At 35.8% G+C, this 16,211-nt stretch overlaps 1 protein-coding gene across 1 annotated transcript in view; it reads right to left on the bottom strand.

Moving 5' to 3' along the window:
• Nucleotides 1–812: 812 nt before the first annotated feature.
• IL18R1 (interleukin 18 receptor 1) overlaps nucleotides 813–16,211 on the bottom strand; it is a 37,449-nt gene continuing 22,050 nt past the window's right edge. The window contains exons 8-11 of the mRNA XM_011370126.2: nucleotides 14,114–14,253; nucleotides 11,295–11,456; nucleotides 3,861–4,019; nucleotides 813–1,513 (exon numbers count right to left, since the gene is read on the bottom strand). Coding sequence (XP_011368428.1) covers nucleotides 1,143–1,513; nucleotides 3,861–4,019; nucleotides 11,295–11,456; nucleotides 14,114–14,253 — 832 coding nt within the window. The 3' untranslated portion in view covers nucleotides 813–1,142. The remainder of the gene's footprint in view (nucleotides 1,514–3,860; nucleotides 4,020–11,294; nucleotides 11,457–14,113; nucleotides 14,254–16,211) is intronic.

The following is a 16,211-nucleotide window of genomic DNA, read 5'->3' as shown; positions in this document are numbered from 1 at the left end:
CTACTGGAACAAAAAAAAAATGATCTAAGTAATAACAGTAACAATAATAGTAATAGCAACACAGAATTCTAAGTCCATGCCAAGAACTGTCATAAGCACTTTATTTATTCATTTAGTCCCCTTGTAAAGTAGGAATAATTATTATAAATTGTAATTTTACAGATCAGGGAACTGAGGCACAGATCAATCAGGAAAGGTTCCAGAGGTCACAAGAGTCAGAAACCCAGAATTTGAGTTCAAGCATCTTGTTTGCGTAGCTCATATACTAAACAGCTATACCATGTGCTTCCTCCACCCTGAAGGCATTTTAAATTTCTAATTTTAGAAAATTATGCAAGTAGCCATCATTTTTTGTTGCATAATGGCTTATATGGTCCGGCACCCATCCTGTATATAAACATTTATGTAAAATCAACAAATGTTTTCAACCACTTTTGAAAGAGCCAGAGAATTTTTGAATTAAACTTCTTGTCTCTCAGGAAAGATAAAAAGTTGTCTTGGGTTCCTTCCAAGAAGTTTCCACAAATAGACCCAATTAAACAAGTGCTAGTTTAGTGCCTTTGTGGGGTTCCCAGAACCACGGGCCTGCCACTGAGGCCAGGACACATTAGACATCCTCAGGCCTGCGCCCTGTCACAGCAGGCTCACACCTTGCTCCCATGATCTGCACACAGCCCTGTCAGCTCTCCTTCTCATCCCCAGGCACTCCATGAGGTGTTTAGGGGTAGGTAGCTATTGTGGGGGTGTGAAAGCACCATTCCAATTTCTATGTGACCTACTGGCTCATAGAAAATGCCACTTCATAAATTTAAAATCCTTTAGTGCAATAGTTAACATTAAAAACTCTTAAAGATGCGCCCTTTTTGTAAAGAGGAGGTTATTTTCCATCATTTGCAGCCCCAGTGTCCATTTGTGGGAGAGGGGGAAACCGGGAATCCATTTCTTTTGAATTCCAAGGTCTTTTGGGAGCCCACAATGACAGCTCAAGGTTAGTCTTATCCCTGGCAATCTGATGACAAGTTTCATCTTCAAACTGTGAGTCAGATTTTTATATAGTTGAGTCTAATATTTTGAGTCATGCCCTTTGTTAGAAACAGGCTCCTCCACTCAATCCCCAAAATGTCACGAGTTCTTTCTTGTATTCAGCTGCTCTGAAGATCAGGACCAGGAAAGCAAGGCAAGACTTCTAATTCATCTCTGCATGGCCTGACTGTTTTTGCAGGCATCAGATAAAGAAGATTTTTCCAGAACCTTGAGTTATAAGACAGAGATTTATCAGCTTTCCACTTCAGAACTCTGTGAGATTTCAAAAGCGTTAATGATTGGGGCAAGAATGTGAAGTCACCAACTGGTGTAAATTCAATTAAGATTATTTTCATTTTCCTTTCCACGAGTGCTTCATGGAGTCCACTTTCAAGTTCATACCTGACTTCATTAGACATGTAACTTTTACTTAGGACAATGATTAGTCTTCGGCTTTTCTTAATCAACGAATGGATTTCATCAACAACAGCTAAAAATGTAAGAAGTGAAATATTAATTTAAGAGAACTGAAAGGGTGAGCATGAGAAAAAATCATTTTGCACAGCCTAATTTTGCATTATTCAAATCTTAACATCACTAATGACTTTAGGAGAAACCATTTATTCTTAATTCTATATGCCTACTGAAAGCAATTAGGTAACAATAATAATGATTACTTACTTAGCACTTACTCTATGCCATACCCGCCTCAATATTTTATGTATATTAACTCATCTAATCATCATATCAACCTTCTGAAGTACTGTTATCACCCCCATTTTATAGATGAGAAAACCAAAGCACAGAAGGGTTAAGTAACTTGCCCAGAGTCACATAGCTAGTAAATGATGGAACCAGAATCTGAACCCAGGTGGTCTGGGTCTGGAGTACTTATTTCTAATACACTATCTTCCCTCTCTACATGCATGGAGGTGCATGCTAAAATCAGAATTTGAAAACAAACAAAAAAAACTGCCATTATTTTAGACCAGAAATTGACAAACATTTTCTGTAAAGGGCCCAATGGTATAAGTTTTGGCTTTGCAGATCATAACCATCTTTGTCACAATGACTACTCTCTGCTATTATAGCTTAAAAAGCAGCCATAGACAACACAGAGCAAGTGCTTGTGGCTGTGTTTCAATAAGGGTGGCAGATTTATAGTAACCCATGGGTGGTAGATTGCCAACCTCTGTTCTAGACCTCTTGCCCTTTTTAAATAGAAATTTGAACTAAGAGTAATTATAATTGAATACAAACATTCTTTATTTTTATTTTAGAAATAAGAAGAAATCTATTTTCAAAATAAGTCCTGGAAAATAATGGTAAAATAATAAGGTTGACATAAAGTCAACAGTAGGCAATGCCTTCTAGGTTCTTACATAAAGGACTGACACAATAATATCACAGTGTTGTATGCATTCAACAATTTGGCATATGACTCCTTTGAGAAGTTATTTATAATTAAGCAATAATATATTTCCTCTTTCTAATTAGTACTATAGGAGAGGAAAAGCACAACCATTTCTTATTTACTACCATATCTTTAATGCCCAGCTCAGAATTTGGCATGAGTATGGCACTCGGCAAACGCTGGGTGAATGAATGATGATGGTGATAACGAATACATTTGTGTTGCATTCATAATGCATCAGCACCCAAAACATTTTTCGACCCCAGATTTCAAATGTTTGCTTTGGAAAACTTCAGAGAAAACATGGAAATGCTACTAAATTTCTTTGATTCTAACTCTACTAAGCTTCGAGATATGTGTTATGGCTATTTGTATTCATATATTAATTTAAAATTTGAATTCATAACTAAACTATGATGTGAACCACCCATCTCTTTTTACTTGTCCTTTCTCAGCTCTCCTATTTTTTACTTTAATTTTCTCACCAATGTCAATGCATTAGAAAACAAGCATTTTCTGATAAAAATTAATCTGTGTTTATAGTCCAAAGGACCATGTATTAAATTAGGAGCTGGTTTTGCTGTACAAAGTATTATGAAAAGAGGTATTCTTAATTACTGTGAGACATTCTAAATAAATGTCTCATGAGAATGCCAATTCCTGACCTGGTTCTGAAAATGTAATGTTTGCTCCCTTTCCCCAAATTTCAGGGAATTGTGAAGCATAGTGAACCAACAGGGTCCTAGAGAGGCCATTACTAGAATCAGCATGGTTATCTTGTTTTCTCACTATTGGTAATATTGATTTAGCTGGTTATTTCCGGTTAGAGGACTATGTTCATTTGTTTGTTTTTTAAGTAAAACAGGACAGCTTCTGGGGAGGCTAAGCTATTCACCTTTTTAAAAGAAAGTATTGCCTACAAGAGACTCACTTCAGCTTAAAAGACACAGACTAAAAGGAAGGGGATAGAAAAAGATATTGCTTTGATGAACCTAGAAGGTATTTAAGTCAGACAGAGAAAGATAAGCACTATATGATTTCACTTATATGCGGAATCTAAGGAATAAAAAGAACAAACTAATCGAAAACAGACTCACAAATATAGTGGACAATTTGGTGATGGACAGAGGGGAGGGGGGATTGGGAGGCTGGGAGAATGGGGTGAAGGGTTAAAGAAGTACAAATTCATAGCTCTTGGATGGTCATAGGGATGGGGAGCATGGTAGAGGGAATGCAGTGAGCATTAATACGTTGGCTAGGTGGAGGGTCAGGGGAGGGAGGGAACAATTGGGGGGATCATTTTATGAACTATATAAATGTCTAACCAATGTACTGTATACTTGAAACTAATTAAAATAAATAAATTTAAAAAGAAGAAAGAAAGTATCTCCACTCGTTTTCTATCTGGCATTCCCTTTCTTACCTCCTCCAGGCACTACATCCCTTTCAAATATGCATAACTTATACCCAAAATGTTTCTCCAACACCCTGGGCAAGGTCTCTACAGCGAAGGTGTGCTCCTCTCCATTCTCGGGTCGGCATTCTTTTAGGTAAGACACAAAAGCATCGTATGTTTTTCCATCTAGGAGAGAAGATTCATTCTTTTAACTGGTATGTAAATAAAGTTTATTTAAGATCAGATTTGAGTGAAAGTTATAAAAAACAAGAATGGAATCACTGAAAGAGAGAAGTTAAATATAGCATCCTCATGTCCACACTCATCAAATTGTATACATTAAACACGTACAGTTCATTATCAATTAGACCTCACAAAGTTGTTAAAAAATAAACATTTTTAATAGAAAACAAACTGAAAAATAAAACAAGAATATTTAAACCAGATGATTCCTAAGATCCCTCAAATATTCTTTGGTTCTATGATTCTTTTTTACACATTATTGTTTATCTCTGGTTTTTTAAGTTGTCAAAAACAAGGAATAAATTCATTTATTAATAAGACGAAATTAGCATCTTCAAATCTAGTACACTAATCAAGCAACCAATTACCAAATGTTTGGTTTTTCTTAAGCATGTACATTAAAACTCCCACTGTTTGACACCTCAGAGTGATAAGGAGAAATGTACATTATAGATCAGGGAACTAAAGGAATTTAAAGATAGCAGAGGACCGAGGAGCCCAGATATGTCCTCATTCCAGCATTGGAAAGCAAGTCTCACCTTGGTTTATTTGACTTATACCATTTATTTTTACCACCATCCCAATGTTTACCCTCAAAAGGACCACTTGGAAAGCAATGATTAAAACAATGCTGAATGTTTACTCTGGAGACTGGGGGAAAACAACAGAGGCTATTGAAACAATATGCTATGGGAACACATGCTATGATATGTAAAAATATTATGTGATACAAGATGCCAGTGTGAAAACTTCCAGTCTATCGAAAGGTTTTTATTGGTGATAAGGTCTGTTCCTATTTTACTCCCAATTCAGATGACTAAAGGGACAAATTCAGAAGGAATGTGTTACCAAAACAACAAAGATCATTCTATTAACCAAGTAATTAAAAAATTAGATACATTTCACTCTTCTATCTTCATCCCATCTAGTCGAGAAGATAAAGCAGACAGAGGCAACCAAATGCAAAATTTACAAATATACATTACAGACACAAGACAGTGTGACACAAACAAAATTAACAAAGGAAATAATCTGGTCAGAGAATAAGGAGTGATCTTGGTGTACATACTTTCTGAAAAAAGAAATTTTGACTCAGATCCTGAATAATATAATAGATGCTAATTGGGAGGAAGAAGGGGAAAAGATAACAGAATGTTCTACCTTTTTCCCATGACAATTGGTTACAGGATAGAGGAGTTAGGTTTAAGCTTGGGTATATTATTAGGCTGAATGAATTTGCTACTGAGTTGGAGGCTAAATATTATTGAAACCTTTACTAAAATTGAATAGGACGAAACCATTCTAGGTCCATGTCCTTTGTGGTGCCATATCATTTATACTCAGCAGCCAAGCCCAATATCTTCACCATCATCCAGGCTCACAAAACAACACTTTCTGTTTCTGGCAAAATCTTCTTAAGTTCTACCTACAGCATTCTAGTTCATCAGTTCAAGTCAGAACTTGTATCGATTTAAAACAATTGCTTTGTAGAACTGCATGCATGTAAAAGATAGGGCATTTATGTTAAAGGTGCAGAATTAACACGCACATTAAAGATGAGAAAAGTTGGTAAAAATAGAGCTAGTTCTTAGTGTAATCAATAAGTTGTTCCCCTGGATAATTCTATTAGATTTCTGTTAAGTCCAGCTATTTATAAGTAAGAGCTAGTGCTTCCACTAGTATAGCTATTAGGTCAGTGATTAAAACTAAGATTTAAAAAAAGAAATAAGTACACTTTTCTAAAAGGTATATTTTTCTTATAATCAGAATGTAAATAATTGCAAGAAATTGGAAAGATAATGCAGAATTATAGTGTGATATACACGTGACCTAGTTTTACTCTTACCCACAGAAAGTTGGATCGACTATTGAGAAGCTTTCAAATTCTTTTTCTTTTTTTTTTAAGTAATTCTCCTTCTTGGTTTAGCAAATCTGCTAATTTATATTATAATTTATTTTAAACCCATGTAAAGAAAGGTTTGGTGGTTTCAATAGTTGACAAAGTGAAGTGCTCAAAATAAGGAATTTGAAAGTAACAATTGTTTTTTGGTTCTGCGTAAATGAAACCATCATGCAAATGGATATTTGGGACTACAAGGAGTCAGACTGGTGTGCTGAATGACCATGTTTTAAGTTAATTTTAGTTTTTTGTTTGTTTTGTTTTGTTTTCTCTTCCCAATCCATCATAAACCAATCAATACTGAACACATTCATGGATATTGCAGAGCAATATCAAATTACTATAAAAGTTTGAATTTTTGTACTTGTATCTCCATTTCTGCCTTTCTCACAACTGATCGCTGACCACAGGCCACACTTTAAACAGAGCTGACTTAGAACACATCTCTAAATGTCTCTGTGCACCACCACAGTGAGAGCTAAAAAGTATAAATTGAAAAAATTATCTGTGAATCAGGTCAAACACAACTGGAGAGTAGAAAAAAAAATCTTAGTGGAAAATCAGAAAGAAAGATATTAGCAAATGCCCATTCTGAAATACATACTGGGCTATGCGAGTAGAGACCTGTTCATAAAAAATGTCAGAAAGAGGACCCCCTCCCCAGTTTGTTACAGCATCTCCCACCACACATGCAGGTTCAAAGAAAGTTAATTATCTTTGCTAATTTATTATTAGTAAGTCAAAAGTTATAAATGTGAATAATGACTCTTTAAAAATCTCAAAGGAAAAATGTAAGAACTACTTTATAACTTGAGGTTAGAAAGGCCTTTTTCCTACGACCACAAATCCAGAAACCATAAAAGAAAGGATAAATTTGAGTACATTACAGAATTTCCACCACTAGAAGCAAAGTCAAAAGACAAATTACAACTTGGAAACAATATCCACATTTCAAATATAGAAATATATTGTCTATCGTATTTGCATATGATGGACAATAGGCTAACCTCCTTCAGTGTAAATTGTCCCTAGAAATAAACAAGAAATCCATGCCAACAACCCAATAGAAAAATAGGCAAAGGAATGGAAATGGCTGAGTATTTTGAGAAAGGAAATACAAATGAACAAGTGTAAGGTTGTTCATTCTTTTGCATAGAAAGTGAAATGCAAATGAAACTACACTGAGAGAGAACTTTTTGCCTATCAGATTGGCAAATATCCAAAAGGTTGTGGTAAGGCTGTGGAAAAAGAGTTACTTCTGTCCTTTGAAAGTGATAGGTAGTATAGTAGTATGAAGGGCAAATTGGCAATATTTATCAAAACAACAACTCTATCTATGTTTCTTATTTCCAGCAATTCCACTTTGGAGCATTTTTTTTTTCAATTATACTGCATATGCACGAAATAATGACTGTACAAACCTATACATCACATCATTTCCGTAATAACAAAAAGTTGTAAACAACACAAATGTCCATCAAAAGGTGACAAAAAAAAACAATGCTACATTCACAGAAATAAAATACATTAGGGTTTTACTATAGAAATAAAACACTAAAAAGTGAGAAACTTTAGAAATTAACATGGAGGGATATCCATATTAGTGTGCATAATACACCCAGATTTGTTTTTTAAATAGAAGTGGAATAAAATTCTACATTCATATTTGTTTGGATGTACTATCAGTGATGGATGAGGTGAGAAACAGATGTGGGACAGCCTGGAAGGGATACTTTCTACTGTATAATTTCTTAGATTCTCTTTGTTTTGATTCTTAGACTTTTTGTATTTTGAATGATGTATGTCCCACACACACGCACACATACACATATATGCACGCATACATAAACAAAAGCAAGTACAATGGATTAAATTGATTTTATAATTCAGTAATTATATTGAAACTTGAGGACTTCTAGTCACTTTTCAAAAAAAGAGGAGAACTGAGACATAGTGTCATCAGGATAGAAATAGCAGTAAGTAAAAAGTAGCAGATCTGGAGAATGAGAATAAGGAGTGATCTTGGTGTACATACTTTCTGAAAAAAGAAATTTTGACTCAGATCCCGAATAATATAATAGATGCTAATTGGGAGGAAGAGGGGGAAAAGATAACAGAATGTTCTACCTTTTTCCCATGACAATTGGTTACAGGATAGAGGAGTTAGGTTTAAGCTTGGGTATATTATTAGGCTGAATGAATTTGCTACTGAGTTGGAGGCTAAATATTATTGAAACCTTTACTAAAATTGAATAGGACGAAACCATTCTAGGTCCATGTCCTTTGTGGTGCCATATCATTTATACTCAGCAGCCAAGCCCAATATCTTCACCATCATCCAGGCTCACAAAACAACACTTTCTGTTTCTGGCAAAATCTTCTTAAGTTCTACCTACAGCATTCTAGTTCATCAGTTCAAGTCAGAACTTGTATTGATTTAAAACAATTGCTTTGTAGAACTGCATGCATGTAAAAGATAGGGCATTTATGTTAAAGGTGCAGAATTAACACACACATTAAAGATGAGAAAAGTTGGTAAAAATAGAGCTAGTTCTTAGTGTAATCAATAAGTTGTTCCCCTGGATAATTCTATTAGATTTCTGTTAAGTCCAGCTATTTATAAGTAAGAGCTAGTGCTTCCACTAGTATAGCTATTAGGTCAGTGATTAAAACTAAGATTTAAAAAAAGAAATAAGTACACTTTTCTAAAAGGTATATTTTTCTTATAATCAGAATGTAAATAATTGCAAGAAATTGGAAAGATAATGCAGAATTATAGTGTGATATACACGTGACCTAGTTTTACTATTACCCACAGAAAGTTGGATCGACTATTGAGAAGCTTTCAAATTCTTTTTCTTTTTTTTTTAAGTAATTCTCCTTCTTGGTTTAGCAAATCTGCTAATTTATATTATAATTTATTTTAAACCCATGTAAAGAAAGGTTTGGTGGTTTCAATAGTTGACAAAGTGAAGTGCTCAAAATAAGGAATTTGAAAGTAACAATTGTTTTTTTGGTTCTGCGTAAATGAAACCATCATGCAAATGGATATTTGGGACTACAAGGAGTCAGACTGGTGTGCTGAATGACCATGTTTTAAGTTAATTTTAGTTTTTTGTTTGTTTTGTTTTGTTTTCTCTTCCCAATCCATCATAAACCAATCAATACTGAACACATTCATGGATATTGCAGAGCAATATCAAATTACTATAAAAGTTTGAATTTTTGTACTTGTATCTCCATTTCTGCCTTTCTCACAACTGATCGCTGACCACAGGCCACACTTTAAACAGAGCTGACTTAGAACACATCTCTAAATGTCTCTGTGCACCACCACAGTGAGAGCTAAAAAGTATAAATTGAAAAAATTATCTGTGAATCAGGTCAAACACAACTGGAGAGTAGAAAAAAAAATCTTAGTGGAAAATCAGAAAGAAAGATATTAGCAAATGCCCATTCTGAAATACATACTGGGCTATGCGAGTAGAGACCTGTTCATAAAAAATGTCAGAAAGAGGACCCCCTCCCCAGTTTGTTACAGCATCTCCCACCACACATGCAGGTTCAAAGAAAGTTAATTATCTTTGCTAATTTATTATTAGTAAGTCAAAAGTTATAAATGTGAATAATGACTCTTTAAAAATCTCAAAGGAAAAATGTAAGAACTACTTTATAACTTGAGGTTAGAAAGGCCTTTTTCCTACGACCACAAATCCAGAAACCATAAAAGAAAGGATAAATTTGAGTACATTACAGAATTTCCACCACTAGAAGCAAAGTCAAAAGACAAATTACAACTTGGAAACAATATCCACATTTCAAATATAGAAATATATTGTCTATCGTATTTGCATATGATGGACAATAGGCTAACCTCCTTCAGTGTAAATTGTCCCTAGAAATAAACAAGAAATCCATGCCAACAACCCAATAGAAAAATAGGCAAAGGAATGGAAATGGCTGAGTATTTTGAGAAAGGAAATACAAATGAACAAGTGTAAGGTTGTTCATTCTTTTGCATAGAAAGTGAAATGCAAATGAAACTACACTGAGAGAGAACTTTTTGCCTATCAGATTGGCAAATATCCAAAAGGTTGTGGTAAGGCTGTGGAAAAAGAGTTACTTCTGTCCTTTGAAAGTGATAGGTAGTATAGTAGTATGAAGGGCAAATTGGCAATATTTATCAAAACAACAACTCTATCTATGTTTCTTATTTCCAGCAATTCCACTTTGGAGCATTTTTTTTTTCAATTATACTGCATATGCACGAAATAATGACTGTACAAACCTATACATCACATCATTTCCGTAATAACAAAAAGTTGTAAACAACACAAATGTCCATCAAAAGGTGACAAAAAAAAACAATGCTACATTCACAGAAATAAAATACATTAGGGTTTTACTATAGAAATAAAACACTAAAAAGTGAGAAACTTTAGAAATTAACATGGAGGGATATCCATATTAGTGTGCATAATACACCCAGATTTGTTTTTTAAATAGAAGTGGAATAAAATTCTACATTCATATTTGTTTGGATGTACTATCAATGATGGATGAGGTGAGAAACAGATGTGGGACAGCCTGGAAGGGATACTTTCTACTGTATAATTTCTTAGATTCTCTTTGTTTTGATTCTTAGACTTTTTGTATTTTGAATGATGTATGTCCCACACACACGCACACATACACATATATGCACGCATACATAAACAAAAGCAAGTACAATGGATTAAATTGATTTTATAATTCAGTAATTATATTGAAACTTGAGGACTTCTAGTCACTTTTCAAAAAAAGAGGAGAACTGAGACATAGTGTCATCAGGATAGAAATAGCAGTAAGTAAAAAGTAGCAGATCTGGAGAATGAGAACCCAAGTCATTTGGCATCTAGTTCAGGGTTCCTTCAGAAACATCATACAATCTCTTTTGTCAAAATAATAAATCATAATACAATTCAATTCAATTCAAATGATCTTTATTGAGTGTTGCACATCGTATAAGGTGCACAGATGATGTGTGAACAATGACATTGTGATGTACAATCCTTGAGCTCACAGGATATTTAGGAGAATATGGCATACATGCACAAAACAATTAGAGAACAATTTCTGGCAACATATGAGTAAGCACAAGAAAAGATGGCACAGACAACATTCATAATTGATGGTACGGTCAGAGCAATTTATCCTATGGAAAACCTACTACACATGAAGTCAATAACAATCAAAATAAGATGAAGAGTAATGTTTCTTTATTATGTTTCTTAATAAAACCATAGAATAAGAAATTCCAGGATTATGATATTTGTTACCTGTTAACGTTTCGTCTCTTCTCGTGAAATGTCTATAAAATAGAGCCAAGTCCACTCTATAAATAATACCCACAATCACTAGGCAGACGACTACCACCAAGATCAAAACAGCTATGATCATTCCTCTAGTGAAGATGTGGCCTGGGATATCAACCAGATCTTCTACAAAGAAAAAGAAAATGGAAATAATTAATCAAAGAAATTTTACCAGCATCTTCCACAATCATGTTATGATTGTCAGTTTTTACCATTAATGCTAACCCAGCTGTCTACCCAACACGTTCCACTCCCTTTTTTAAAGAATGAAAATGAGCACAAGGATATTTGGAGACCTGAACCGAAAGCATTGTAACGTAGTTTATGCCTACCTATGGAATTCATGGATCTGGGATTATAAAATGTGAGGGTGAGATATAGAGAGACCTAAACATAAATCTCAGCTATCGGGTTATGAACATAAATGGAGGTGTGTAGTTTCAAGAAAGCCAGCGAAGAACTTTGTGGAGTCCCAGTCTGTCTCTATCACTTATTTTGCGTCCTAGGAAATGTTGCTGATACCCTTAACGCTTAGTATCTTAATCTGTAATATGAAGCAAATAATTTCTCTTTCACTTATAGGGTTGCTTTTGGGGGGAGAGATTAAATGAGATAGTGTGTACATAAGTAGTTAACATAGCATCTGGCATACAGCTCTGAGAATTTTAGTTGTTTTTTTTTTATAAATGTGCTATTTGGGAAAATATTTCATTTTTAGATTGATTCAGTTTCTGCTCATTATGGAGAAGATAAGATGATACAGATGAATAAAAAGGGTAAAACAATTTCTAACAACCATTCCACAATGTGGTAACAGCCACTGCTGGTCTGCTTGTATATTTCTTTTTGGGTTTTCCTCTTTCGCTAAAAGTACTGACTTAATTGGGATCATATGGTAATCATTCTTTATTGCTTAACATTACATTACGAACGTTTCACTAGGTCTTTAAAATTATAATTCATAATGCCCTAATATTTAGATTGATTGCAATTTTTCATAAATATACATAGTGCTGCAATGAACATATCCAGAAACCTTTATTATTATTTCTGATTATTTTCCTAGAGTAGATTGTAATGGTATGGGATTTCTAGGTCAAAAACCATAAACATGCATAAAGCTCTTGCCATCTTAGCACAATTTTTAGTAATGATCTTTTCAGTAAAATTAACCATTAGGCTATAAGTACACAATCATAGTTGCTTAATAAGTGAAATCTGAATAAAGCCACATCCTGGGGTTCCTGCATCTTTGAAAGGTCTGCCTATCCATGACTGTGCCACAAAAATACATGCTCCACACTGCCATGCACACTCCTCCAGGGACAATGGTGGAGGAAACCCTGTACCCCAGATGACATTATGAGCACAGCAGGAGAAATGATTAGGGTACCAACTTCTATAGCAGGGACAGGACAGTCACACACTGATCTAAGAGGCGGCTGACGGCCAGTAGTAATCAAAATTCAAGTAAGGTAATGAATCAAGCCAAAATAACAGATTTGAAAGCCTCTCCCTCACAAATGCATGGACCGAGGCATGTATATTCACATGAGGTGAGGGGACATCTGTAATAATTCCTGTAGAAAGTAAAATCACAGAGTAAATTAATTTCAGAGTTAATCAGGTCTGAGTTTTGACATTTTTACTTGTTGTTTGACATGGGGTGACTTTGTTCTCCTATAAAAGCTTGTTGTAAAGATCAGGTTGAATAATGGTAAGAGCTTAGCACAGAGCCTATCACATAACAAACATATAAAGAATGTTAGCTGTTATTATTAATGCATGTGATAGACTGATAGCCTTAGAACAGAAGTTCTAAGTGAATTGCCAATGGTGACCAGAATATCTAGAGAAAGGGGCTTCTGGCCTTAGGTCCTCTTCCCACGACTCCTTCTGTTTCTCACTAAAAACGAAACATAACAAACATGCTTATGCATTCTCGTTCTCTCTCTTTCTCTCTCTCTCTTTCGCTCTCCCTCCACACCCCCGCCCCCCATCTTAACCTTTTCTTACATATCCAGGGGTTGATGGCCCAGCTTAGGAATGAGTAGTGAAAGAGTAGTAACAACGGAAAGCATAGCTTTTTGGCCCCAGACACAGCCATTTCTAAGCAGCTACTGGGCCAATGGCTCTGGGTTGTATTGTTTGGTGGAGGATAGAGATGGATGATTCTGGAATGCTCTATCAGGTGGGCACTGAAAAATGTTAAGAGTCCACTGATCAGAGGCATAAACTGTCTACGTGCCAAGCTCAGGGCCTGGCCCAAGGAAGGGAGGCCTCAGTTAATCTTTATTGAATGACCACACCCAAGAGTCCCCTGTGCCCAGTGCCCAGCTAAGATAGGCTGGAGGCAGCAATTACTCCCAATATCATTGGCCTTGTCCTACACTGAGGGGCATACTTTCCTCTAGTTGTTTTGAGTGTGCTAAAGCTGTCCTACCTCCCCCGCAACCCTCCCCCACCACCATATCCATCCCCAAGTTCTTCCTGCCTCCCTGCTTGGGGTCCCTGGTTTCTACATAAAATTAAAATATGATTGAGGACAAAAGGATGAACTTTGTGTTGTCACTCTCTGCTTGAAATCAGGGCACAGGGAGTTCCTACACAGGCTGAGCAGCAGTTCTGCCACTGAACACCTGTGACACTGGTGAATCCTTTCACCTCTCAGGAGCTTGGTTCCTGATCTGTAAAATGAGAAATTGACGAATGATCTTTGAGGAGTTTCTCAGCAGCAACATTCCAAGTTTCCACAGACTTCCGAAAATAAAAGTTTCTCACACCTTTTTTCAACAAGATAAAGCTTCTGGTGTCTATGCCTTCCTTGCCGGCCACAGTGCAATTATATGAAAAATTTAGATTTTTTTCATTAATATTATCAATCCTCAATATTTTTGAAGCCTGCCATTTGCCTTCTGAAGTCCTGTAAAAGAGGAAAATAATTTAGCAATAGCCTTCGTTCATTGCCGGCAACATTATCCAGCATGTGCAACTACTCAGAGGCAGAAGCTCTGCTGACTCATCAAATCTTCCCTTTCTGGTGGGAACTCTTAAAGTGTGGCCACAACAAATCTCCCACCTTCTTGGAAGCATCAGGGCCATCAGACAAAGCCCTTCTGAACCATCTGGAGACAGTGCTGTGAACTGCCCAGAATCGAAACGCCTAGAAGGTAATGATGCTAAGTTGAAACTATGAGAAAATATTCTCTCTCTATTATTTCTCCCTGTTTCTCCTCTTCAACAACTCAGTGTTCTTTCCACAGTGGTCACCACCTACTGTGACAAGATTGAGAATTGTCCAGCACAGACACAGATTTGTATCAAGTTTGTCCATGCAGTCTTAAAGATCACTTTTATCTTGTTGAGTATTTAAAATAAATTGAAAAATGACACTATTTTCAGACACCTTCAAGCCCATGAGAAATACTGATTAAGTTGTTTAGTGACTGTCAGAAAACGACTTGAGACAACTGTTGGCAGCATGTTCTCTTCCTCTTCTTAGAAGATTTAAGTTGTCCTGTCATTGAATGTGAGGTAAGTACTTATGACATCTGCTTCCCCATCAGCGACAAATTCTGATGGCACCGGGTCATCCAAGAGTTCCAGGTACAGTCACTCAGCTGGCACCCCTAGCAGCAGGTGTGTCTAGCACCTGGGACATGGTACCCATTGTAACCTCCAACTGTCTCAAATACATTTTAGAATATAATTCTGTACAGAAGTCACTAATACAGAAATATCAACTACTTAACATCACAAAAGGCCACCAAGGAGCCAAAACAGATGACATAGAAAGCTCTTGTATGCCCAACTGTGAAGAAAGACCTCCCCACTCAATTAGCTTAGCTTAAGATCCATTTTTAATAAGATTGGTGTAAGTTGGTCTTCTATCCTTCCAGTAATTAACAAGAGAGCACCAGAAGGGGAAAATGCAGAAATGTAGACTTCTAGTGGGACTAGATGCTGAGGATAAGATACAATGGCCAGATGGATATGCAATTTGATTGAACCAAGCTTCATGGAGCAGTAGTCGCGTGCCTGCTCCTGGGTGAGCAGCCTGTAGATAAATGTCAGCAAGAACTGATAGCCACCAGCATGATGAAAAAGAATTTTTTTTTTAAGTGTGAAAAATGAAAAAAACCTCAAAAGTACAGCTAGGGTGACAGAAATCTTAGGATCACTACTCACTAAACTTGAATGTATCAGTACACCAGTAATTACATAATGACCCAAAGTTGTTTGGAAACATTTAAGTGATCATAAGCTTAGCATTTTTTTTTTTTAAATAAGTCTGACCCTTCTCTAATGGAAGAATATAGGCAATTGAAGTAATAACATACATGTCATTTGGAATTTTTTGCACCAACACTTCTTCCTTAATATTTATACCTTAAATATTAAGGTATTGCTTTGTTTGCTTTTCCTACCTATTCTTACTATGTTTCTAATTTCCACGAATAGACTCTGACAGGAAAATGCTGCAATAATTACAATAGCCAATGTCTACCCACAAATAGTGAATGTCACGGGGCAAGTGACTGGCAAATTTAATTAGTATTTTCATGAGACGTAACTTACATCTGACAATCTCTGGAGACCCTCCCTTACTTGATAAAATCTCTCCATGCTCACCTTTAAGAAAGATAATGGCTGCAGTGAATGTTCTAAGAAGAAGCTACAAACTATCTCCAAAAGGGCAGGGGGCAGTATCTATGTCCGTGGATCTCTCACCCATTAAATTCCCAACGCACACATGAAACTGTTCTCAAATGACAATTCTTTCTTTGTGATTTTCAGTATTTCTCAAGTTCCTTATAATAAATTATTTTTAACAATCAGAACTAAAAGAAAGGCATGTGTGTAAGGGCAGGACGTAGATCC

This window comes from Pteropus vampyrus, unplaced genomic scaffold, assembly GCF_000151845.1.
Source record: "Pteropus vampyrus isolate Shadow unplaced genomic scaffold, Pvam_2.0 Scaffold160, whole genome shotgun sequence".
Taxonomy (NCBI): Eukaryota; Metazoa; Chordata; class Mammalia; order Chiroptera; family Pteropodidae; genus Pteropus; species Pteropus vampyrus.
This window is presented reverse-complemented; position numbering and strand designations above follow the sequence as displayed.